Below are 27131 nucleotides of genomic sequence, written 5' to 3' on the forward strand. Positions count from 1 at the left end.
GCCAGCTGACACCTTCCTTTTGGCCTTGTGAGACCCTAAGCAGAGTACCCAGCCAAGCCCACTGGAGTTCTGACCTAAAGAACTGTTGAGATAAAAAGTTGATGTTGTTTTAAGCCATTAAATGTGTGGTCAAGTGCTATGGCACAACAGAAAACTAATATGTCATCTTGAAAAGCATGTCAGCCCATACAAATTACTTCCCGGAACCCTTTGTTTTGCAAATGGGGAAAATGAGGCCCAGAAAGCAGAGCACAGCAAAAAGGTTTACGGCAAGAGGCAGAGCGACAAAGAGTCAGTTCTTGCTCTCAGAGGGAGACTAAGCCAGTCCAAAACCAAACTGTGGGACACCATGAACACCTTTATGAATGATAATCACTTTAAATATGGTGGGTCACAGAGTAGTGCCCAGCCTGTGGAAGGAGGAGAGTCCATGCAGGGCTGGACATCATTTATACAAAACATGAAACCTAGCTGCTTTTCAGACCAGGGAGATGGGGGTCGAACAGGACTCTGAAAAACCACAATCTAGAGAAGGCCCTTGGACCAAAACCACCTATGCACATTTCCCCCAGTTATTAGCTCTAATTGGCCTATTCAAAGGAAACTAATTTATGCCTGTCACCAAGGCATCCTTGATTAGCAGCAACTTGAGAATGAAGCCCTGTGAGTTGAGTAGTCACCTCCCCAGGGATAATTGGGAGGTAGACCAGACTCCAGCCTCAAAAGACATTGTTACATCCACACCTTCCCCTTTTCCAACTGTGGGGGAGGGGCGTCTTGCATAATCCCAGATCATTTCAGTGGAGGCTGAAAGAGCAGGGGACTGCCTTTGGAGGCTACAAGGGCAGGAGAAAGCCTCCCCTCTGCCCACCCCCCCCCCCCCAACACCCCGGAATCTCAGGGCCCCTCTGCTGACCGGCACTCTCAGCCTCTGAGTCTACCCTCTGCACTTTAGAACCTGAAGCCAGTGGCTTTAAACTCTCACCTTTGGTCACTCCCTACCACATGCAAGTCTGGCCACTGCGTACTTGTCCTCAGTCTTTGTACACTCAGGACTTTTCTGACTGTGTCTTTGCACATGCTGTCCCTTCCCTTTGCAATGCCCTTCCTACACTTCTTCAACCATGCAAACTCTTACTCACTCTTCCAGTCCAGTTCAAATGTCCAATGTGAACCCTGCAAACTCTTCAGGGAAGCCTTTTCTTCACTGCACTTGGCTGCTGCTTCTGTGCTGCCAGAATGTTGTTCATTATCCGATCAGACTTTTAACAGCATTCAGTCAGCTGTTTATGGATCTGCCTCCCCCACAGACCTTAAGTCTGAGCCTCATCTGTAAGCCCCAGCTCCCAACCCTGCAGGGGCTGGCACACAGAAGATGCCCAGTGAATTGCTCTAAAGTGGTTTGAGTATTTCTTTCTAGGCTTGAGGCTCACAGAAGTTTTCCAAGGTCAGACTTATATGTGGTAAAAATTCCAGACTGTCAGGAGCTTGAGAGAGTCTGTTGCATGATCTCCCATAATATGATGGCTGAGGAAAGAGTCACACAGGTAGGTGAGGCTAAGGTAAAGGAAATGCAGAGCAAATGAGAAAAGGAAGGATTTGTGTGTGGATGAGCCCTGGGTGTGGGGAGGGAGTGGAGCTGTGGGTGTGTGGAGTCCACCTTCTCAGTGGGAAGGGAGGGCTTTGGCCCGGCACACTATGTCACATAGGCTAGCTCGGGCTTACCGTCGATCTAGGGCATAGCCGGCAGAAGAAAGTACCTAGATTCTGGAGTCAGATAGATCTGCATGCAAACCATAGCTTCCTCTTGAGTTACCTATGTGACCTTAGGTAAGTCATGACCCTGCTCTGAGCCTCAGTTTCCTCATCTGTAAAATGGGAACACTAACTACCTTTCTCACAGGATCTTTGTGCACACTGTGTTCCTTGAGCCTGGACTGTTCTTCCTGATCCCCCCCCCCCCCCTATCAAGTTAATTCCTCATCATATTAAGGCCCAAGTCTCATTTTCTCAGAAGTTTTCTCCAGCCACAAATAGGTCAAGGCACCTATCAGAAGCTCTTAGAACAGCCCGCACTTCTTTGGAGCACTCTGCACAGTTGAATTTCAATAATTAATTGTGTAATCAGAGACAGAACTTAGAAGACAGAACCAAGAGACACAGAACCTAGACACAGAACCTACACAGAACCTAGAGACAGAAGAACTTCGCTGGAGAGAACATGGCAAAAGATCCTGGACAGAAACTGGCCACAGAACCTAGACACAGAATCTAGCGAGAGAATCTGGTAGGAGAACCTGGACAGAACCTGGCGACAGAACCTGGCTGGAAAACCTAGCGAGAGAACATGGCAACAGAACCTGGAAAGAACCTGGCTGGAGAACCTAGCGAGGGAACATGGCTACAGAACCTGGCTGGAGAACCTGGATAGAACCTGGCTGGAGAACCTAGCGAGGGAACATGGCTACAGAACCTGGCTGGAGAACCTGGAGAACCTGGCTGGAGAACCTAGCAAGAGAACATGGACACAGAACTTGGCTGGAGATCCTGACCAGAACTTGGCTAGAGATCCTGGCTAGGCTGCTGATCAACTGAACGCTGTCTCCGTGTCATTCCTTCTTCGCCGACTCCATCCACACCTTTGGGGACCCCTGGACCTGCTGGGGTTGGACCCCAGCATACTCGGATAATGCTCCAGAGAATGGCAGTTTTTCACCTTGTTTTATACATTACAATAAAAGAAGGAGACGTAAAAAAAAAAATAAAAAATAATAATAATTAATTGTGTAATCAGGCATTTTGTGTCTGTCTCCCCAGGCCGACTGTCAACCTGCCTTGTTTCTCTTGTCCCAACACCCAGAGTAACACTAGGGTTTGGGAAGAATCTATGGAAAATCCTAGCCTGGTGGGATGTGCCCCTATGAGATAACACAGTTATCCCCAAAATACATCCATTTACTTAACTAACTTTTATTGAGCACCATCTGGGTACCAAGCTATGCCAAGTGCTGGGTACACAGAGATCAGTTGTAGGTGGTGATGCCCTGGAGGGGCACACAGTGCAGTAAGGGAGAGAGAAGATTATTACATAAACAACACAGCAGACAGATTATACACAGAAGTGCAAAGGAGAAAGTGATCCATCCTAGGTAAAGGAGGTCAGCAAGGATGCCTTCATCTGCTGGGGATTGAGGAACACAAAGAGAGCTTTCTGTTCCAAAACACTTTCCTAAGCATTTCATAGTGTCTGAAATTCCCCCATCAGAATGCCATGTCCTTCCTTTGCCCCCACTGTCCTCTCCAGCATCACCTCATGCATTAAGAGGGAGGCAGCTCATCTGGTGGAAGGAGGAGTCGAGGAACTGAAGGCCCTCTCTGGGGCTCAGTTTTCTCTACTGTCAAGTGAAGGATTTCAGACGGGCTCAGTGGTATCTTGAATCACCCTCCCCGACACTGGTGTATAAGGGAGGGTCAAAGAAAGACCAAAATTGGAGCAAAAGTCTCTTCACTACAAGTGTTGCTGGCCAGCCTTGGATGGAAACCTGGGGGCCTGAGCAGCCTCCTAAACTCTACTCCCTACTACACCACTGACTCACTCTGCAGCTCTGAACCCAGCCTTGACCTCTGGCCTCAGGCCAGCAAGGAAACTTGGGTTTGGACCAGGTACCTCCCTAGAAACCAGATGTTGCATCTACAAGGAGCTTCCCAAGAGGGAAGCATGAGCCCAGAACAATCCCTAGCTGCATGACATCACCCTCCTTTCTTCTGTTATCACCCAGAGCAGTTCCAGGTGTGGCCCAGGACCTGCCACACCCTGCTCTGGGTCAGTCCCAGGGACCCATTTTTGTTCACCTCAATTCCCATGGAACATGTGACATGGTAGCTTCACACACTTGCCGGCTATGTGATCTTGGACAATACTCTTTGAGCCTCCAGTCCCTTTTCTGCTCTTCATTACTCCTATCCTGGTATTACCTAAACCCTCAGGCTTAATAGGGACCTTCTCTTCCTACATTGCCTCAGATCCTTTCCTCACAGTAGGTACAAGCATTACAGTAATCATAATTACATTCACTGAGAACCCACTACATGTCAGGCCCTGCACCAACCACTTGGCATGGGTTATTCTTAACCATTAGATACCTGTCATATTGATGTCCCCACTTAACAGTCAAGGAAACTGGGAAACCTTCCAGGAAAATGGCTTACCCAAGGCCCCACCCAAAAAATAACTCTGCCTGGCTACCACCAATACTCCTTTAGGTCTTCACTTAAGTTGTGCTTTTAATCCATGTCTTAGAGTGATTGCTGGAGCTAACAGGCATGGAAAGCTTTATAAAATGTAAAGTACAGTGCACACGTACGTAGCTGCTACATCAAGGTTTCTCTGGGTTCTCTAGCCCAGCTTTCTGGCTCACAAAAGGAATCTCCAGGATAGCCTCTGGCCAGGGTTCACCCAGCTCCTTTGCACATATCCACAGTGAGGGTAACTCACTGCCTCCTAAGGTGGGGGCAGCTCTTGCCAGGAGCATGCACCGCTCCATGAGGTAGGGACCTGCTTTCTTGTGCCCACTCTGGGTCCCATTTGCCTTCTCTGCCACATGATGTCCTAGAGCCTCAGTCTTCTTACCTGTAAATGGGGCTGATTATCAAAGAGATAACACATAAAAGCAGTGGAGTGTACAGATGTATATAAAATATTGGCAGATAGTGGAACCTGCTGAGTGTTGCTTCCTTTCCCCATTCAACAGAACAAAAGGCTTGTTTCTGAAAGATGGGTAGGAACTACCATTTCTCCACCTCCCCTACTGTGTCTGGCACAGGGTGCTATAAAGCACCAATTACATTACTGGTAAACAAGCCTTATAAATATGTATATTCAACAGATAGCACTTATTAAAAGAAACATGCCCAGATTACCTGAGGTGAGGTGCGGTTTTCAAACTGCATTCCTCAGAAACTCTGGCTCCTGTGGGTGAGGATTCACAAATGTCTTCTTGGAATTTCATGAATACAGACACTGCTATAGTGTTAACTAGAACAGTTAGGTACACTGGGCATTTAAAATGCACTCATCTCTGGCTATATATCCTTTGCAACTGCTAACTCATTCAAACCTCACAACAACCTCTTAAGGTAGGTCATGCCACCTTCCTGGCCTGTGCAAGTCACAGCAGCCTCATGATAGATTCTAGTATCTTTTTCACTCACCAGGTGGACAGCTCAATGACTGTTCTTAACTACTGACCGTGACGGAGAGCTCACAGGACATCACTTGGTATAAGAAAGTCTCATCCTAACAGAATATAGCAGAACTTAAGGTCTCTGAGAAGATTCTGTAATGCAGGATTCCCCCCCCCCCCCGTGTCTTGTTTTCATAATTATAATCATGCAAGCAAGTCTACAGTTTCAAGTTCTTGGGTCATGCCTTGACCTGGACAAATCTCCCTTGGGCCCTATCCAGGACTCCAGACCAACCCTATGCATGTAGAGAAGGGGTCTGTTTACATAGAGACCAGCCACATCATCCTGCAAAACAATCTCAACCCTGAGACATTCGTCTTGCAGGAAAACAGCCAAGACACATGTGTCTCCAAGACGGAACCACCGCAATTCTCAGCTGCAAGCTCAGAATTCCCTGACACATGGCTCAGCGGCTGCTTTCATCTCTTGGAGGCTGAACAGTCCTGGGGCATTCTCAAAGAATCAGATGAAACACATTAAATCATCACTCAGAAATTATTATGAGCTTTTTGTCCTGTTGACCTAGAGTATCGTAAGCACAGATGATAAATTCCCCAAGGTCCCTTCCTGAGCCCAGCCAGGCGATCTAAGGAGGCCTTAACCTTCAGTATAATATCAAACCATTGATTGCTGCTGCAATTATGTGTGCTGTTCTCTCTATATATAGTTTTTTACATCATCCCCTGGCCATGCAGACCTATGCAAGTGGCAGTCCTAAGGTGTTCATTCTGATTGCCTGTCATAAGGCAATTTCAGTGCTGAAGATTCATACCCCATGTGTATCCTCACCTTTGACATCTGAGGGTCAATTCCAAGTGGGGAGTTCTCAAAAAGGGTAAACCAGAATGAGGGAAGAATCCATCCCTAGAAATACTTCCCTTCTGGTCCTAGCTCCATCACTGACTGACTTACAAGCCGTGTCACCACTCTGAACCTGTTTCCTCTTCTATCAAAATAGTAAGACTGAGTAGCTACTTCCAAAAGGAAATTCAGCAAGTTAGATGAAATTACGCACATAAAGCGAGGAAGGACCTCACAACAGAGCTGAGAGCACAGGTGCTGGAAGCTGCCTGGGTTAAAATCTGGAACTGCTGACCAGTCGTGTAACCTTGGGCCCTTTACTTAACTTCTTTGTACCTTAGTTTCCTCATCTGCCAAGTGTAGATTTTTTTTTAAAGTATCTATGTTGTAGGGTTGTTTGTCAGATTAACTGAATGAATATATATACACAGGGTCTAAGACAGTGCCTGGCATATAGTGAACACTCAAGAAAGCCTCGTGTGCTGTGATGCACAGCAGCATGTGTTCTCCTAGCAGCAAAGTTCAAGACTGATGGTATGCCCGGCCACCGTGGTTCAATGTCGACCATGGTTCGATTCCCGGTCAGGACGTATGCCTGGGTTGTGGGCTTGATCCCCAGTGTGGGGCATGCAGAGGCAGCCGATCAATGATTCTCTCTCATCATTAATGTTTCTGTCTCTCTTTCCCACTTACTTCCTCTCTGAAATCAATCAATCAATATATATATATATATATATATATATATATTTTTTTTTTTTCAAAAAGACTGACGGTATTTGTTTTTAATACCTGACAAAGCCCTTGTTCATGCACTATCTCTGACTCCTCATGATAGCTCCGTGATAAACGGACCACTGTACCAGTTGAACAGGTGAGGAAACTGAGGTTCAGATCAGATGATAAGAACAGAACTGAACTCAAGTTCATTGTCTCTTCCTGCTGTGCCACGCTGACTCTCTGGTCCTGTCACCTGTACTGCCTAAATGCCATCAGCCACCCTGAGAACTCTACAGTGGGGAGTTCCACACTAGCCAGACATTGTGCAGTAGCCGTGCTGGGAGGCATCACACTACAGAGGCTGAAGGAACTAGATCCTGTTGCCATGCCTCCATCCTTTAATGTTTAGACACCTCACCGTGGCAGCTTCTTTTCCTCCATTCCACCCTACGCAGCTGACAATAACTGCTGGAGAAACAGCTGATGATGTCATTCCCTTGCTCAAAAACCTTCAATAGCTCCCTGTGGTTCACAGATCAAACTAGTTCCCATAGGCAGTACAAGTCCAAATGCAGCACATTCCTTTTCAAGAAACTCCCCAACGTTATCACCTCCCATCCTTTCTCTGGTGTGGCTGGGCTAGTCTCCTCCTAGTTTCCTGGAACACCATCTTCTGTAAACAGCATTCAGACGGGGAACCCAGAACCACAAATTCCACATTTCAGAGCAGTCACAGGTGGAAGAGAGACCTGAGACCCAAAACTCACATAGCCAAGGGTCAGGGCAGGGACCTCTTTACACTTCAAGAACCATTTTGAATAGGAAATACTCTTTGCTACATTTTCAAATTACATTTGCTGATCTGGCCCTAAATGTACAAGTTCTGTGAAATGGTCTGAAGAGTTCAGATAATTCAAACATTTCTGGATCCTAACACTTCCCTCCAATGGCATCTCATGAAAGTAAAATCCAAATCTTTTACATAGGCCCTTGCCTACCCCATCCCCCATCACTCTCCCATTGTGTTCTGTACTCATTCATACTGGCCTCCTGGCCTCTTCACAAACCCTATAAGGGCTTTCAGTCTCAGGGCCTTTGTCCCTGCTGTTGCCACTGCCTGGAATGCCCTCCCTCCTGATGATGTCTGATCATCACCCAGGTTTTACTCAAATGTCTTCTCCTCAGAGAAACCTTCCCTGACCACCCCCATCTACCAGTCCCTTTCTACCACATTGCTTTTTTCCTTTTTTCATAAAAAGAATCATCTCATCTCTAAAGAATGATCTCATTATTTATAATTACCTCATTTACTTATTAAGTCTGTATACTGTCTGACTCCTTCCAGAATATCAACTGGGCCCGAGCAGGGATGTTGTCAGCTTGCTACAAAGTTCACAGAGCAGTGCCTAGCACCTAGAAGGCACTTGACATGGATTTACTGAAGGAATGCATGAAATGCAGGCATAACTTTTCTCTTTGGCTGCACCCTGTGCATGATTTCGCTCATCCCCAATCAATAGGCAGGGAACAGGGAGGCCCGAATACATCCAGCACCATCCAAACTGGGCTGGAACAAAGACCTCGCTCCTCCTCTGGGGCTCAGCTGGTCCAGGAGACCTGCTGCTGACATTTCACCAAAGAACTCATGCAACGAGACTATCTTCTATTAGTGAGAATTATTTTCACACCTCCCACAGGGGGAAACCATGATTTTATGAAGGTAAAACCACATTGTGATTAACACTTAATCAGGATTCTGTCTATATTATAGCTCTGCAAGGGAAAAAAAAATAGTTGGGGGGCCTTAATATCACTCTAGTAAATGTTACAATAAGGGTGTTCCTGACACGATTTTCTTATTAGGGTCCTTCCCTGTAAGTTTTATTGCATTTAATTAAAAATTATTGCTAAAAGAAACAGCTGCAGATGGTCTTATTTTAAGTCAGAAAATTAAAAACTGAATATTCTCATCAGTCAATTTCAACAAGAAGCCCGGCCGCATGCATTAGGAATGTGATGGTTTTGAGATTATAATAATTTTTATGGCATTTCCAGATCCTTTCAATGAAACTTAATGAAAGCTCTGCATGAGTTCATTTGTCAAAAGCATAGTAATCATAGGAAGGCTCCCAGTTTACAGGCAGATACAAAAATGCCAATGAAAACTATGGTTGGGGATTTGCCGAAAATCCAACCATGCAGCTCTCAGCACCAATGGTCAGCAGGAGGCTTAGATGCAACTCTGCCACATCTCCCCCTCCCGCCAAAAGGATTTTGCGCTGAGGCTGTAAATCACCTTTGTTTTACAATGATATGAACATTTGTTGCTGCAGTACAAAATAATTTTATTTTGTAAAAAATGAAAGTCAGGTTTCAGTCTCTCAAGGACTCACTTCATCAAAATATTTATTGTATTCTGAAGATTCTGGGGGTTAGGGAGGAGGGAAGAAGGCACCCTTTGCTAGATTTTGTGATGGATTTCAGAATTTAAATGGCAGTTACCAGCCTTGGTCTGGTTTGCCCAACTTTATGACTTGGCTTGTATCCTTTAACTTCTTTTTTTAAGGACTTTTTTGTTTTTGTTTTGTTTTTTACCATGCAACAAAACTTTTATTAACACTCTGAACAGATTCAGTTATTACTGAACTGGTAATTTCTAAACTTAAATTGGGGCAAATGGCTGGAATGCAGAGTAGTGCCATCATTGGGCACTGTGAATGCAAAACTGAAGAATTTACAGCCACCCCTCAGATGGAGGACCAGGTGCAGGGTGGACTCTTTCTGGATGTTATAGTCAGAAAGAGTGCGGCCATCCTCCAGCTGCTTGCCTGCAAAGATGAGACTCTGCTGGTCAGGAGGGATGCCTTCCTTATCCTGGATCTTAGCCTTCACATTCTCAATGGTATCACTAGGCTCAACCTTCAGGGTGATGGTCTTGCCGGTCAGGTCTTCACGAAGATTTGCATGTCGACCTGTTAGCGAGTGTGAAAATACCGCAAGTCCAATCCCGTCGAGTCTCCTCAACAACGACACAGCCCCACAACGCCTGGCGCGTCTCAGGACTGGATTCTTATTATTTCCTGCTTTGTCTCTTATTGAAAACCAACTCAAATCTTTTATTTATTTGGGACCAGACAGACTATAACAGGTAAGTAAAAGAATGAGAAGAGAAAAGCAAAGGCAAACGTAAGCTGGCCGTGGAGTGGACACTGGAGAACTGGGTTGCTGTGGGCATTCTGGAGACAGAACTCCACTCCTCCCCTTCCCACTGCTGCTTGGTCTTCATATTCTCTGGAGGGGACCATTGCAACAGCCTCTTGATTAACCTACCTGCTTCTCATCTCTCCATCCCCTCTGCTCTCCACCCTGTCAACCAGGTGTCCGTGACAATGCACCATCCCCATTGCAGCAGCCCCCGCTGTCCCGCTTGGATTCCCCACTGCCCAGGGGTATGTACTAACTCTCCAAGCCAATATATGAGGCCCTTCTCGGCTGGGCCCCAACCTGCCTTCCCAACATCATCTCACAGATGTTCACACTGAGCTCCATCTGCACACTTCGAGGTTCTTTCTTATCTCCAAACTCATGCACAGGCTTGTGGCTCTTCCTGGACTGTCTGTCTCCATCACAAACTCTTATTCCTCTGGCCATACCTACCTCAAGTGTCTCTCCGATAGACTCCTTCAGGACTGTTTGGAGGGACCTCTACCGAAGCCTTTATCACACCAGGTTCTAATGACCTCTATCAGTCTCTCTCCCCAGCCAGACTGAAAGGCCTTGAGGGCAGGGACCTTCATCCCTCTAGCCCAGCCGTGGGCAAACTACGGCCCGCTGGCCGGATCCGGCCGTTTGAAATGAATAAAACTAAAAAAAAAAAAAAGACTGTACCCTTTTATGTAATGATGTTTACTTTGAATTTATATTAGTTCACACAAACACTCCATCCATGCTTTTGTTCCATACCTCCGGTCCAGTTTAAGAACCCATTGTGGCCCTTGAGTCAAAAAGTTTGCCCACCCCTGCTCTAGCCGGTACCTGGAACAGTAGCTGACAATTAGTAGATGGCTGAACAAATGTTAGAAGCGGGAGGGAGTGAATTAGCTGATGCAAGATTTGGTGGTAAGAAGTAGAAATTAGAAAAAGATGGTGTCTGAGTTTAGTCCTTAAGTCTTTTAACCCAATTTCCTTCATATATTCTCCATGTCTTCAGACGATCTGAACCATTTTTTCAGACTAAAGGTATCAAGCTACCTTCTGAAGCAAGATAAAATAATTTTCATTACAGCTTTACCTGCTAAAAACTACAGCCCGAAGTTTCTCTGTATGCCCTCACACCTTTCTCCTCTCCTGCTCTAGATGTCAAAATCCTACTTTTCCTTTACTGTCTATTCAAATGCCGCCCTGTCTTTGAAGCCATCCCACCCTCCTCTGGACTCCTACTCGTTTGGTCCTAAGTATTTTCTACTCACATTTCAGGGACCCTCTTTCCCCTACCCAGTGATGGTGTGACCATCTCCTTCCATACTTCACTCGACACAGTAAGGCAATTTGGCAATGGTATATCCTAGGGGTTGAGCATATGAACATTCACTGTAAAAACAACTTTCCTATAAGTCTGAATGTTTTCATTATGAAATGTTAGAAAAAAGTGACACCAGAGATCTGTGCTGATACATAATGCTGTGATTAACATCGTGCAAAACAACAACAACAAACATCCACAAACTCAGTTTTGAGGCTTTAAATGAGATACTTAGGACAAATCAGTTTTTGTAGTGTTTTGCAGCAATGGGTGTTTTGTAAGTACATACAAAGCACTTAGCACTGTGTTGCCAAAGATAGGTACGTAATAAATTATATTTCTTTCCCAAACCCTTCTGAAGCTCAAAATTCTACTCCTATAGAATCATAAACCCCTGGCCATCAGCATACATTTATTAAGCTCCTAGTGCATAACCAACATACTGAGGTGACATGGATATTCGGAAGTCAAGCCTAGGTTCCCGCAACCAAGACTACTGACTGAAGACATAAAACAACCTATTTGAAAAGTAGGAATATTGGACTGTATCTCTAGTCCTTTTTTCCCCCAAGAGGGTTAATTCAGGGAAAAAGAATATAATTTAATGGATGACAAAACTTTTATTGTATATGGGGAAAATGTACATAGGCAATATCTGTATATACAATTTTGTTTTATAAGATAGAAAGTTGTTAATAAGAATATTATTATAGCTCCTAAAACGTTATTATCTGTGCATACAAATCTCAGAGGAACTAACTGCACAGAAGAAACTTTATCACCATCCATTAGCGCTCTGATGAGCTGCTGCTCTGATGTAGGGGTCCCTCTGGGCTCTCTGAATTCTATTATATACTCTACCCTTTCTTGAAGAAAAGTACTTTTAGTGGAAAAAGAACTTGGATTTAAATAACATTGAATCACACCACTTTTCAGTCCTTATGAATCCTTTGGATTATGCCAAGTAGAAAGTCTCTGTGTGGGGCCAGGATGTCTTTAACACCTCTCCCTGTTTAACAAAGGGACCAAGCCTCCAGCTCACAGTCTTGGCAAGTAATAACCTCAAGCGAGATTTTACCTGTTATTTTCTTTTCCTTTGTATCGTATTTGTACAACTGCCTTCTATTTATGGCAACTGATACTGTTTTTTCACATCCTATCAGGACATAAAATTCCCTTTCTAAATATTTTATTTTTGCAAAATAAAAAAGATGGACTGCTTGAAAGACAAAAAGTAAGTGAGAATATAGGCAGTATAACAGAAATATAAAGGTGGTACAGGAAAGGTGAATGGTTGAGGAATACAAACCTACTCCAATCTCACCATTTCACAGATGAGCAAACTGTGGCCTACCCCTTTCCCACAGGAAGTCAGTGACTGAGTGGGCTTTGAACTCACGTCTCCTGGTGCACGGTCCTATGCTCTTTCAGGATGTTGATATTTATTTGGCTTCTATCTCTGATCCTCACACTCAAGCAAGGTATGGGGCAGGACAAGTAGGAGGAGGAAGGAACTGCCTCTCGCCCCTGTTCCAACCTGAAGCACCCCTGTCTGAGATCAGCAGCACCCCTCCACTCATTCTCAAAGCTCTCATTCAGGCGAACCAGCAGGGGAGCCCCCACCCCCTTGGCAGTCCCTTGTGTCTCTCAACTTGATGTGTCTGAAACATCCCTTGCCCAGGCCTGTTCCAGCCCAAAGCAGGGATTTTTCTCCCCCTCTGCTCCCATCTGTTTCATGCCGGAAAATGGAAGAAAGCTTTGCTCACTGATGGATGTCCAAGAGGATGTGGTTCCTGCATGGGAGATTTATCCCAGCCAGTCTGGCCTTTGGTGAAACAGTATCAGAGAGGGGGACAGTGCTTTGGAAATTCAGAGTCTGACAGTTAGGACACTCAACCAAAGCCCCAGGCTGTAGCATCAAATGTGAGATATGCAGGGAAAGCACCTAGCACAGTGCCTGTCACACAGTAAACAATCAAGGTAAGGTAACGTCCCCTTATTGTTGTGTTAGTTTGGGTGAAGAAAGCTTTTTGCTTGTTTGTTTGGACAAATTACAGATCAAGACATCGGGGCCTTTGCATATGGCCAACACCTGTGCAGTGCACAACCCCAGAGGGCACCGCCATATACCGACTAGAAGGTGAATGTGACTCGGGGTCGCACAGTGTGCTGCATGCACAGCCAGACTTGGCGTCCCGCAGCATAATTCACTGCAAATTCCTGAAGGAGTCAGGAAATCTGAGTCCTAGCGCTGATTTCTCCACTAAATGGCTGAGAGACCCTTGGCAAGTCCCTTTCCTTCTCTGTGCCTCTATTTCCACCTCTGTAACAGGACCAAATGTTGCCTGAAGGTCCCCTCCAGCTATACCATTCTGTGATTCTACAGTAGATTTCAATTTCTGAAGAGCTGTCACACAAAAGAGGAAAAGGGTTCACCCACCTGGCTCGAAAGGGGAGAGCCAGCATGAGTGAGGTAGGGATATGAGAGGGAGGTAGTTTTTGCCTCAGTCAGAAAGAAAAACGTAATCAGTGTACCTAGCAACAGAAAAGGCAGCTCTGGAAGGTAGTGAGCTCCCTGTAGCTTGTGGAATTTAGGTAGAGATTGTTAGAAGTGGGAGGCTTGACCATGAACCCTTTGAGATGCGTTCCAGCATGGAGATTTTATGATTTCAAAGCTTGGTTCTATTTTCATTAATGCTAAGAGGCACTCAGCTAGGGTCGGGTGTCATCAAACCCTGCTGATAACCATTAATGAAATGATCTTGTCGGTTCAGTGCCTCTTGCCCTCTAAGAGTTCCCACACATCCACATTCTCCAAACTGAATTTGGTCCCTCCAGCAGTGCTGGCATTTACCTCTGTTCCAGCAAACAAACCTTTTCATCCTAGAAAGAACTAATTAATAATAGTCTTGCCCGGGCCTGGGGTAGGGAGAAGATAGAGCCAGCGTGGGGAACCATGTAAAAAAACTCAAGAGAATAAACCATAGAAACACTTCTAGCATCTATACTCCAGTGACAGCGAATGCTAATTGCAAATCATTCTTATCTATTCATTACTGCAAGTCCCCTAGGAAGACCTAGTAGCAACAGCTGTGTGGGACTGGGCTAAGTTAGTGCACACAAGAGGAAAGAATCAGGATTTCCTTTAAAATCACAACCATTTTGGCTTTTCATTAATTCAGATCAGGTAGCCCCAAAAGAATGTAACTGGTTGAGAGTGAATTGCATCTCTGTTAAGTTGTATTCATAATGTACAAGGAACAGCAAGATTTGGCAATTATTTACTTGGGATGATCAATAAGGGCGTTCAGTCAGTCTTGGGAAGGTGGGGTCAGAAAAACCCCTATTTCAGTGTTTCACTCTCACTTCCAAGGTGAACAAGTTCAAAATAAAAAAAAAATCCGCTTGGATGTACCTCTTAAAGGCTTCTATTCAGAAATTTAGCTCAGGGCACCCTTGGCTTTTGAAACAATTTAAATAATCTTTTCTAGTTCCCTTCAATAGAGTGTATATTTACACAATAAAAAGGTATCAATCTCAATTTAGGGTATTTTCCTGATGGTGAAAGATATTTAGTTTGGCAAGATTCCAGAACCTTCTCTTTGGTGACTTTCCCAAAGCTATCTACCTAGATCAGAAATCTCCCACAAATATTGCAAATACACATGCTCACATTTGTACTGAACTTAGCATTTTAGATCATACTTTCACATAGATTACCTATTCTGATGTCAAACACTCTGCCATCAGGTAGCATGAATCCCATTTCACAGATGACGTAACTGAGGCTCAGAGAGGTAAAAACCACTCATCCCGAGTCACTGGGACAGTTACACCTGCTAAACAACATAGAAAACGAATTCACGGTACCTTTCTGCTTCCTGGTCTGCACTCTGCTGCTTGCTCTCAAAGGTGTTGAAGCTGCTCATGTCCACGTAGCCGTCATTTTCGTTTGCTGTAGACAGGGCTCTGCTCTGATCTTCAAACAGCTTTGTAAATGTCCCAGCCCTTGCAGGCCTCCGGGGTGGAATCTGGATATTCTCATAGTCCGAGTTCATAGCTGGGATGTTCTCATAGTCCGAAGTGTCGGCGTTGGGAAATGAGATAGACCGGGGCTTGGTCAGGGGCAGGGGCAGGAAGGGGGGCCGGGAGCGGTCTTCGAAGGACTCCACTCGGGATACCGTCCTGCTGAAGGGGATGCCTTTCCTCTTGCCATCCCTGTAGAAGATGAGGGAGGAGGGTGATTCGGAAGCCCTGAGCTTGCCAGTCCGGGTCTTAAGCTGAGGGGAGTTGCTGAGGCTCCTGCGGTCAATTTCCAGGAGCCGGGACGGCCCGTGGTAGCTGGATTCTGAAGAAGACCTGGAAGAAGACACATTGACCTCCACATGTACTTTGTTCTCAGTCTTCTTCTTAAACGTCAGCGCCAGAAACCGCTTAAAGGATGACTTCTTCTTCTTGCTGTGCTTGTCTGGGGGCTCGCTCTCAATCAGGAGTGAGGGAGAGCTCTTTGTGATGGGCTTCTTGGTGATGCAGGCCAGGTCAAAAGGTGGTGGGATATCGACCATGGAAGATGGTGTTGAAGTGCCACTGGACGGAAGGTGGTTCCTCTGGGAGAAACTCCCAGAGGAGCCAATCACACAGGGCAGAGAGAGGTTGTCATCCTTCCTTTTGATTCGATGGTCGGCTAAGCCAGATGCCTCTGGCTCCCGGTACACGGAGACCGGGATCTCTCGGCCCTCCACGGAGAATGAACGAGGGTACAGAGTGAAGGCTCTGGGCTTTGCTGGTAAGGCCCTGCTGACTTCTAGTGGCTTCCCCTCCAATGACAGAACCATCTTTCTTGCCTCCTCGGTGGCAACGCCAATGCCAATGGCTGACGATGAGACAGCTTCTGGTCCAGCTTCTTCTGGAACGGTTTCTGGGACATAGCCAGGCACTTTCCCAGAGTGGGGCCTGGCCCTTGAGATGATGTTCTTTCTGTCGATGGGCATCAGGCCGCCCTCAGCATCAGTGATCAGTTCTTCTTTTGAGCCATAACCACTTAGGGCATCTGATGCAGCCTGTGTCTCGGGTTTTTCTCCCTCTCCAGGGTCGGTTCCGCACACCAAGTCGACTCCCAGCTCATAGGGGTTGGTGAGCGCATCGTCTGTGGCATCCTCATCCTCTGGCAAGACCAGCACATTAGGGACAGAGAAGCCCTCCCCAGTGCCATCTTGCAGGGAGCCATGCTGGCCACGCAACGTTCCAGCCACGGTGTCCTGGTCTGCACATTCCCCTGACTTTGATTCCTGCTCTGACTCTAAGCCTTTCGCTGACTCAGAAAAAGAAGAGTAGCTTTCACCACAGAAAGAGGTGCTCTCTGTAGGAAAGAACTCATAGGGACTCCCTGAGAGAGAAGTCACAAAGTCGTCCATACAGTCATTCTCGAAAGGAATGATCTGGCAGCTCTCCTCAGCAGGTTCATCCTGTACGGAGGCCTCACTTTTTGCAACGTCTTCTCTCGCCTCTTGGATGACTGCTGCCATTTCTTCTTGGTCAGTTTTCTCCTCTTGGTCAGGTAGTTCATCCTGGTCATCCCGGTTGCCCCCGCCTGTGGCATCTTCACACTCCTCCTCAGAGACGTCAGGGTTGTCTGTGACTATCTCCGCCTCCTGGATGCCCGTGGCCAATCCCTCATTCTCCAGAGGTTCCTCACTGGTATCTTCAGCACCCTCCTCAGTGGGCCTGTCAGATTCCCCATACTCATCTGGCACCCCTGGTTCTGTCTTGGCACAGCCTTCCTCACCATCCTCCTCTGCCTCCCTGGGTGTCCCAAGAGGCCCAGGCTCCTTGCTAGGTGATTCTGGATCCTCTAAATCAACTTGAGTTAGAATGATATCGCTCGAAAAGACTGCCTCTCCATCCCATGGGCCCCTATCCTCCAGGTTGTACATGTTGTGTTCCTCCACCAGTTTCTCTTCCTCCTCATTTGTGAGCTTCTGCTCCTCTTCCTCTGGGTCTTGGGCGCAGTCATCAGCCCTCACCTTCTCAGGAATGGGGGCTACTCCTTCATCAGTCTCTCCACCCAGTGCCATTTCGGCTGGGGCTGCCACTTCTGCAGCAGCTCCTGTCCCCTCCTCTTCACCTTCCTCCTGGGGTTCCTCTTCCCCAGTGGCATCCGGAGGCACCGTGACTGCATTCTCCACAGAGTCCCCATCCCTGGGTTCATCCTCTGTCGGTGGAGCCCTGGGGACCACGATGTAATCCTCATCGGCTTCGGCCTCAGAGCACTCCAGGTTGGACTGCTGCTCTTCATAAAGTCCCTTATCTACACAGAGCAGCTTCCCATTGCTGCATTTGTTCAAGCTGTTGATCATGTACACACTGGCCCTCCACTCATTGGGGGTGTCCAGTCTTGGTTTAGGGGCGATGGGGGGTTTTGGCCCCCTCGACATGGAGTTGGGACTGTGAAGACTGTCAGGCCTGGGTGACGAAGGGAACTTGGGTGCAGTCACTGGTGTGAGGGGACTGGCATTCTTTGGCTTGGGAGCAACTGGTGGTTTTGGTGAATCTAAAGGATGAAAATAGAGAAAAGAAGGAGACAAAAAGTACAGTTACCTTTATTTCCACTCCCACTTAGTATTTCTGAGAGAACACTGAAGATGGTTTCCCAATTGCCCATGTGAACCCAATCTACTATGTTTTGGCTTAGCTTTATGCCTCTATATTATCTTTAAAATCCATTGATCTTCCACTAAAAATTCATTCTGAAAACAAGGTGACTAGGCATTTCTTCTATATAAAGTCCAGCTAACAAAACCCGATCGAATGGCATCTTGTACCCCTCAAATAAAGGTGTGCAGATCACTGTGCTCATTCATTCAACAACCATTTATTAAACACTTTTTTTGTGCGCCAGGTACCCAGGAGACAATATTGAACTTGACAGTCACCATCCCTGCTGCCCTGATAGAGCTTACATTTATTCTACAATTAACTCATTGGATACCTGTATCTATTCCATAGCACTATATACAGTAGGGTCTTCTAGGGTCAAGAAGAGAAGGACACCGCTGGCATGGCTCAGTGGTTGAGCATCAACCTATGAACCAGGAGATCACGGTTCAATTCCTGATCAGGGCGCATGCCCGGGTTGTGGGCTCGATCCCCAGTAGGTGGTGTGCAGGAGGCAGCCAATCAATGATTCTCTCTCCTCATTGATGTTTCTATCTCTCTCTCTCTCTCCCTTCCTCTCTGAAATCAATAAAAATGTATTTTTTTTAAAAAAAGAAGAAGAGAAGGACACCTCTGCTGACTACTCAGAGTTGAGTTAGGGAGAGAAGACTAACAGAACAATTGGAGGACAGAGCTGTACACTCTTGGAATATTATAACTGAATAGCCATTATCTCATTCCCTCAAGAATAACACACCAAAGGCTTGTGACAGTGATATATGATTCTCTTGAGAGTCACCTCTGAATTCTACATGCTCAGAATGGTGTCCAGCTAGGTGGCCTGCATACAAATTTTACAGCATCCAAATTTCATGGGCGAAATGATATGGCATTTGACAACATGGATGTTTGCAAAAGGCCTCTTCCCTTGTGGACGGTGAGGATCTATTAACCACAGCAGAATAAAAGATGTGGTACAAACTGTACACGTAGCAGGAGTTTGAGAAGCAAGAGTTACTATGGTTAGGGAAGACCTCTTGGAGAAGGAGAAATTTCAGCTAAGTTTTGTAGGCTGGAAGGGACCTGGACAAGTATAGCGTCAAGGGAGTAGTCACCCACTTCCAAGTTCAGCATCTCTCCTACCACAAGCCAGCCCACACCTCCATGCCTCTTACTGAACCTCTGAGCCACTGGGCACACTTCAGTCAAAGTGAGGAAGGCAGATTTCCAGGAATACAAGTCCATCAAAATCCATCAAATCAAAAGCACTGCCTAGTTCCCCACTGCCCATGGATTAGGATGTGTAAGTCTCACTTCAGCCCAGTCTCACCTCCCAGTTCCATCCCCACTAAGGCTTGGGTTTGACACAGAGCAGCTTCAGAATGACAGCCTGGCTTGTGACAGAAAGAAGGTGGAGCAGAGAGCCTGGAGGTCTATACCCATTCTGCAAATGAGGGGATTCTCTTCTCCTCCCCAACATGTGACTCCCAGGTAATCCTTGAAGCATCGAACCCCAATCGAAACTAATCCAGGGCTGTCTGACAGAAACATAATTTAAGCCACATTTATATTCACATATATAATTTTTCATTATCTTATAGCCACATTAAAAAGTAAAAAAGAAACAGGTGAGATTAATTTTTGCAATACAGTTTTTTGAACTCAATATATCAACAATATTATTTTGAATACCGTCGTGTAATCAGTGGATCATGTTTGGATCAACATGTAATCAATATACAAAATTTATTAATGAAATAACTGACAATCTTTTTCAAACTAAGTGTATTTTACACATACATCATGTCACAATTCAGACTAGCCACATTTCAAGTGCTCAGTAGCCACATGGGGCCAGTGGCTATGGTCTTGGTCAGCACAGCTCTAACTTGAGACATATCCATGGGACTGTACTATTGTCACCTCAATTTCAAGATACAAGTATTAAACTGGCAGGACTATATTAAATTCAGCTGAGGCCCCCAAGGAAAGAAAAAAGGCCTGGAGTCACCATAATACAGGTTACAAAGCCCATGCATTCTGTTCCTAAAAGGGTTTCATTTCAGAGTCTCTTTACTTGTACTTGAACATACATCTAATGAACTTGGTTGTCTGGTTTCCCAATGCACAGATATTTAGAAGGGGTATGGGAGAAAGAGCAGGAACACTGAAGACTATAAGATGTAGTAGCTGACAGCAGAAAAGAGAGAAAAGAGGCACAGCTGTCAAAGTACCCAGTGCTAATGTACCCATAACATCAGTCTCTTAACCCATAACTACATTCGTTTGCATCAATGCCCAGCCTTTCCACTGTCATCCAGATAACAACCCAGAATCTTCAAGATGTAATATGTGACTTCCCAACTCCTTGTTTACATAAGCAATCAAGTATATCCTCATTTAGAAAAGTGTATGTCCACATTAGGAAAAACAGTAACAGCAACCCAAATTTGGAGCTTAAACAGCTAAGCTCAATGTAGAGTTGCAGAGTAAGCCTTTGGAGCCTGGCTGATCTGGTTTCAAAATTTGGCTTTGCCACTTATAAGCTATGAAGTTAAGCCTCAATTCCCTCATCTGCAAAATGGGTACAAGAGTAGCACCTACACTCAAAGGGGTGTTGTGAAGATTAAAAGATACATATTAAAAGTGCTTAGTAGCAGACATTCACATAGGGGGACTCAATAAATAGTAGCTACTATTGTTCTAATGAAGTCAGTCTTTGCCTACCCCATAATTTCCCCTGGTGTAAGTCTTGCTCTATACTGCTGTAGAGTGTAATGTAATATTAGCTCCATACTCTTAACATCAAGTGTTAGGCATTGGCATGAAATTATTCTTTAGGGGCAGGGACTCTCATTTCTCATCCTTAACAGGTGGTATTTCACATGAGCGCCATGAGACCTGACAGAGAGACAGAAAGGCCTTGAAAAATGACCAAAACCTTGGCTGCATCACCCCCACCCCCACCCCATCCTTCATCCAATCAAGCTATTGATCTGTGGGTGCCGTCTCCTCAGAAAAGGTTACAGTGGGCGTCTGAGGCGTGATGCTGCAAGAAAATGCCTTCCCCATGTAGCCCCTACGAATGACAAGAATGCAGTGTCCATGCCCTGCTTCCAGTTCTGAGATCAAAAAATGCCAGAACCAGAAAAGCCTTATCTGATCCCTCACTGAAAGATGAGGAAACTGAGGCACAGAGAGGGCAGGCGACTGGCATGGAGTTACTCAGCAAATCTGGAGCAGGGCTCAGATAGAATGTGGGTGTCCTGCTGCAGTCACTTGAACTTCTGCCTCAACCCTTTTGCCACTGAGCATTTCTTCTACAGGGCTCCCAGCTTCTAGCGAGGTAGAGAAAAGAAACAAAGCAGGGAAATTGAGGCTAAAGAGACCAGGAACAACTAGCCAGGTAAGAAATTTACATAAGCCTGAGTCCCAAGCTCAGAAACACTGACTGGCCACAGGGTGGGTGACTTTCCGCTGCTCCCATCCAATTTCCTTTCATCCAATTCCATTAAATATTGATTGAGCACCTACTATGTGTGGGCACCCATCTAGAATCTCTGAACACATCAATAAACTAAACAAAAACCCTGTCCTTCATGGACCTTATCTTTTACTGGTGGGATATAAGCAAATAAAATGAGACTCTTACATATTTTATGTTAGATGATCATAAAGTCTATGGAAAAAGATTAGGAGTTGAGGGATTTTGCAATTTTAAATAGAGTGACCAGGATAGATCTCACTGAGAAGACATTACAGAAAAGACTTGAAAGAGGGAAGGGAGGCCAGGACTCACCGGACATGTCCAACGAGGCCAGAGTCACTGGAGGGGAGTGAGCAAGAGAAAAAGAGAAGCAGGAGATGAGGTCAGAGGGGCCGTGGTGAGGGTGTAGATTACGCAGGGCCTTGAGGGGAAGGACACGCTCACTCTTGCTAATATGTTGAACTAAACAGAAGTGGCAAGGATGGACACAGGGAGACAGTGAAGCGGCTCTTGCAATAATCCAGGCAAGAGATGGTGGGGCAGGTTAGTAGCAGTGGAAGTGGTCAAAAGGTCAGATTCCAAACAAGAAGGTATCGCTGGCAGGATATGCTGACAATCTGGATACTGCGTGTAAGAGAAACAGAAAAGTCAAGGACAACACCAAGGTTTTGAGTCAGAGCAACTGGAAAAATGAAGTTGCTTCCAACTGAGCCGGATAAGTCTGCATGTGCTAGGGAGGGAAAGCAGAATTTTAGTTTGCACATGTTAGATCCGAGTTACCTTTCACACACCAGAGTGGGGTCATCGAGCGGGGCCTTGGGTATTCCAGTCTGGGTTCTGGGAGAAGTCTGGCTGGAGGATTCCATCAGAGATGGAAGTCAAGGCATGAACCTGGTGAGATCACCAAGTGAAGGAGTATAGACTGAGAAAAGAGCGAGACCAAGGAGGGAGAGAGAAGGAGTCGGCAAAGGAGACTGAGGAAGGAACAAAGAAAATGAAGGGAGTGTGAGGGCTTCCAGCTTTGCTCCCTCTCTGCCTCCCTCACAAAAGGGAACCAGAGAGAGCCCCTGCCCTTGGTACAAAGTTATCTGGGTCTCAGATCCACTCTGCCTGGAGAAGGCTCAGGGAAGAGGTTGCACCAGGGTGCACATTAAAGGGCAGGGAGGATTTCACAATTGAAAAGGAGGTTAAGTATCCCAGGTATGGGGAACAGAGTGTGAAGAGACCCAGAGGCAGTAATATACAAAGACCTTTGGGAGTATGGTAAAAAGTCCAGTTTGGCTGAGCTCGGACATGGTGGGGGTAGGAGAATTATAGGATAAATCAGAGCTGGGGGTCCCTCTTCTGGTTAAATCTAACTTTCTGACTGCCCAGAACACAGCATGGATGGAGCTGGTGGTCCTCTGCTGTCTCCTGAATGCTTCTGGCTGCTGTATGAATCCTCTCTTCTTGTATCACAGCGTCTGGGAGTTATGACCTCCCCAGCCTGAGTTGGTGCCCCAGACCCCCTGGCAATTTGCTATGCCTGAGGATGACTCGAATACCCTTCAAACCAAGATGCCAAGAGTTAACTGGGAGTAGGAGAACCTCAGCGACAGGAGCAAGAGATTTTTAACAGCTTCTGGTGATAGAAATCATCCCCAGCCAGCCCTCGGTACCAGTTTATATTTTCTTTCTTTATTTTAATTAAATATCTGTCACTCACATGTTCATGCTTACTGCTCCCTTGTCAGCTACATAGAGGTTCAATTAGAAGGTGTATTGGAAGGAGCATTGGACTGGGAGCTCTGATCTCCACTCCTGGCTCTGCCCTAAATGGGAGGTATGACCTTGGGCAAGTCCCTTCTCCTCCCTGAGCCTCAGTTTCCCCAGCTGTAAAGTGAGGGGGCTGCGCCAGTCAGTAAGTGCCTTCTGCTCTGGCCAACTGCAGACTATTAAACTCATGGCTCTTCTTATGATGTCCCCTGACATCCATGTCTTTAGTCCCTGAGCCTGTTTTAACTGCAGTTCACTTGACTCCCCCTGGAACTCTCATAACCATATGTTCCAAGAGTAATTATCTTCCAATTTCACCTTCCAATTGCATCTTAAATTAACTTTCATTCCTGGGTGCCTGCTGGAATGTCCATGCCAAGCCAGATGACTTCTTAATTAGGCTGCTATTACGCTGGTCCAGTGATCCACAACAGGGCTTATATGGGAAAACAGCATGGAACAGAGGTGGATGAGCCTGGGCCCCCGGCTCAGATATACCTGGACTTCAGTCCCAGCTCTGCCACATACCAACTGTGTGATCCTGGGCACATCACTTTGCTTCTCTGAGCCTCAGTTTCTTTCTTGGTAACATGGAAGAAATACTCCCTTTTTTCTTAAGGCTTTTGAGAAGTTCAAGGGAAATAACAGACATAAGATGACTAATAAAGTCAACTGGCAAACATTTCCTGTGTACCTACTATGTTGGGCACTGGATAAAAAAGCAGGCTCTCAAGCTGGACAGTCTGTGTTTCAATCCTATCTTGGCTTCCCATTAAGTCAGTCACCATTTAATCCCTGCAGCTCAGTTTTCCCATCTATAAAATGAAGATAGCAATAGTGCTCAGCTCATCAGGTAAATACGGAAACCACATTGATACAAGTAAAACACTTAAAGCAGTACCTGATTCATATTAAGTAAGTACCCAATAAATATTAGGTAGTGTTTAATATTAGTCACTTATAATGTGACAGACACCACAGGCACCTTACAGGCTTTACTTTTTTGAATCATGAGGACTCAATGACAAAGATCTTCTTATCCCCATTTTTCAGATGAAGAAACTGAGGCACAGAGAGATTAAGTAACCTGCTCAGGGTCACGTAACTAAGTATATGATGGTCCCATGCAGTCTGTGGACCACTATGGTACACGGCACACAGAAATCATTATGTGAGGTTTCTATTGTTGCCATCACAGGGTGGCAACTGCTGAGAATTACTGGGACTACACAGGCCTCTCAGTTGATCTGGGCTCATTCCATCCCCCAGATTCTCAGAGAAGGGAGAGCTCATCCAAGCCTCAAGCAGGGAAACGTGGGAAAACTGGAACCGCTCTCACCATTGTTTTAAAGCAAGTTTTATTAGGAGTGTAGGAAAAAGCGAGCCCGGCTCTGTCCAGGCTATGCCAGAACAGGCGGGAGGCGACCTTCTTCCTCCAAGGAGTGGCTGGCTGGGCACTGGGGCCCTTCTCCGACCTTTTCCAGGCCCACAAAGCAGTACACCTGCTCCTACCCGCCCCCCATCCCGTGACCCCCACTCTGTCCAGGTGTTCGCATGCTCAGCAACAACAGGAGCTGGACCCCGGGCGGCGGCGGCCACACTCCCAAGTCCCGAACGGCTCCTTGTTCAGGTCAGTCCAGGCAATTTCTCCTGTCTGCATCTCACTGCTAACACCATGACTTTTTTCATTTTAAAGATTTTAAAAAGAAAACACACACACACACACACACACACACACACACACACACACACCAGCAGCAGCAGCAGGATATATGGTTCTAAGACAGCCAAAATGGTGGCTTCCTGTTTCTTTAGGGATGTCTGTTTTGGAGTATGGCTTCAGACACGGATGTTGGCTGGGGAGAGGGCTGCCTTTTGCTTAATTCTGAGAGAGAGAGAGAGAGAGAGAGAGAGAGAGAGAGAGAGAAAGAATCGCTCCTTGGCAGGAGGATGAAGCAAGTTAGCGGACCGTTCCCTTGCAAACTCTCCTCTTTGGGGGGACTTGCTGCCTTCCCTGTGGACGAGTCGGGAATCCCGGGAGCAGATTCCCGGCACCGCCCATCTCTGAGGCTCGGTGGCTACATCTGTTAAATGGCCGGAGAGACCACGCATATTTACTGCCAAGTGCAGCTGGACGGCACGGCGTCCTGTCCCCGCACTGGGGAGTCAGATGCGCGGGCAGAGGCTCGAGGGAAGGGGGGGAACTCCGCTCGGAGTGCGGCTCGGCCCCGACCGGGAGTGTCCCCTCGGCCCCGCTCGGTCCCGGGGGAGGCACAAAGGCCGGCCGGGCGCTGCCCGGGACGGGGGTGCTATGGGGAGAGGGGAGACGATTGGGGCCTTTTTAGTCCTATCCGGGGAGTAAGCTCCACGTCGGGGTGTGGAGAGAGAGCGGGGTGCGCCGCCAAGTGATGGGGGACCCGGCGCGGGGAGAGCGCGGACGCATCCGGTGCCAGAGAAGCCAGCAAGGGTCTGGCGGGGGCCCCGAGGAGCGGGATGAGGGTGTAGGGGTGCGACCAAGCTGCCTCTGCGAAGGGGGCGTCTTTCTCCATCGCCGAGGGTACCCCCATTCGGGGGCCGCCGTGGGAGTGGGCTGAGGGCGTACGCGGCCAGGGTGAGGCCTCGCCGAGACCGAGGGGGCCCCCGTCCCTGAGGCGGGGTGACTCGGACAGGGGCCCCGATGATTCTCAGCCTCCTGGGACCCGCCCATATCTCCACCGAAGCCCAGCAGAGTAGGACGGTCCGGGGATTCTCGGCCGTCGCTCCCGGCGCCACACGGGCTTCAACTTCGGGCGCCTGGCCCGGGCCCCCTCGCGCGCTGCCCTCGGGGCCCGAGAGGTCGCGTGAAGCCTCCTACCTGCTCTGTTCATCTTCCAGCGCCAGGAGCCCGCGGTCGCCCGTCTGTCCGTCCGTCAGTCGAGCGCGAGTCCGCGCGCCGCCTCACTCCATGGCCTCGCGGCGGGTCCCGCACCCCGTGGCGCCCGCCCCGCCCCCCGGCGCGCGCCGAACTCCCTGAGGGGCGCAGGGCCAGCGGGGGCCGGGGCGCGAGCCTCCAGGGCCGGGCGGGGCCGGGGAGGGGGCGCGAGAGCGGGGCGCGCGCGGCGGCCGCCCGGACAGCACGGGCGTCGCGTCCACTCGGACTCAGCCCGGGCGCGGGGCTGCTGGGGGCGCGGGGCTGGAGCCGCCGGGGCCGGGCGGGGCCGCGCGGGCTGCGCGGGGAGGGGGCGCTCGCGCGCCGCGTGGGGGGCGGCGGCCGGAGCAGCGCGCGGCGCGGCGTCCGCTCGGACTCCCCGCTCCGCGCCCGGCGCGCTCGCTCTGGCCCCCGCGCCTCCGCCGCCGCCGCGCCGCCGCCCTCTCCTAGACGTTTCCTCCCGCTCCCGAAGAGGAAGACTTTTTTTTCCCTTTCTGCTCAGTCAGGGATCGAGAGAGTCGGGGGCAGGCGTCCCCGTGCACATTTAAAGGGACCGTGGCCAGGGGAGCCGCGCGAGGTTCAAGGGATTGGCATCGGGGTGGGGGAAGCCAGCCCCGTCCTTTTGCCAGGCGGACTGTCCATCTTTATGTTTATTTATTTTCATGGACATTGATTCAGTCCTGCACCAGACACTGTGCTGAGTGCCCAACAAGACAGTCCCCAATTTTTGTATCTCATGGAGCTTAGATGGGAGACAAGGCAGATAAGCAATGACTATCATTTCAGAGACTGATAAGTGCCTTGAGGGAGATAAAACCGGGGCAATGGGGCAGACCAGTGGCCCTCAAAAGTGTGCAGCGAACCAGCACAGGAATTGTTAAAAATGCAAACTCCCGGGACCCTCCCCAGACTCACCGAGTCAGAAATCCCGTATTTAACAAACCCTACGGTCTTTCTGATAAAAGCTGAAGTTTGAGGATCACTGGAGTACAGAAGGGGTGATCCAGGAAGGCCTCCCTGAGGAGGTGATGTTTGAAAGGGAG

General features: G+C 47.6%; 1 protein-coding gene across 1 annotated transcript in view; it reads right to left on the minus strand.

Moving 5' to 3' along the window:
- FGD5 (FYVE, RhoGEF and PH domain containing 5) overlaps nucleotides 1-26097 on the minus strand; it is a 114720-nt gene extending 88623 nt beyond the window's left edge. The window contains exons 1-2 of the mRNA XM_081105673.1: nucleotides 26035-26097; nucleotides 15155-17834 (exon numbers count right to left, since the gene is read on the minus strand). Of these exons, the coding sequence (XP_080961799.1) occupies nucleotides 15155-17834; nucleotides 26035-26047 (2693 nt within the window). The 5' untranslated portion in view covers nucleotides 26048-26097. The remainder of the gene's footprint in view (nucleotides 1-15154; nucleotides 17835-26034) is intronic.
- Nucleotides 26098-27131: the final 1034 nt, after the last annotated feature.

Source organism: Myotis nattereri (assembly GCF_964212035.1).
Source record: "Myotis nattereri genome assembly, chromosome: 14".
Lineage (NCBI taxonomy): Eukaryota > Metazoa > Chordata > Mammalia > Chiroptera > Vespertilionidae > Myotis > Myotis nattereri.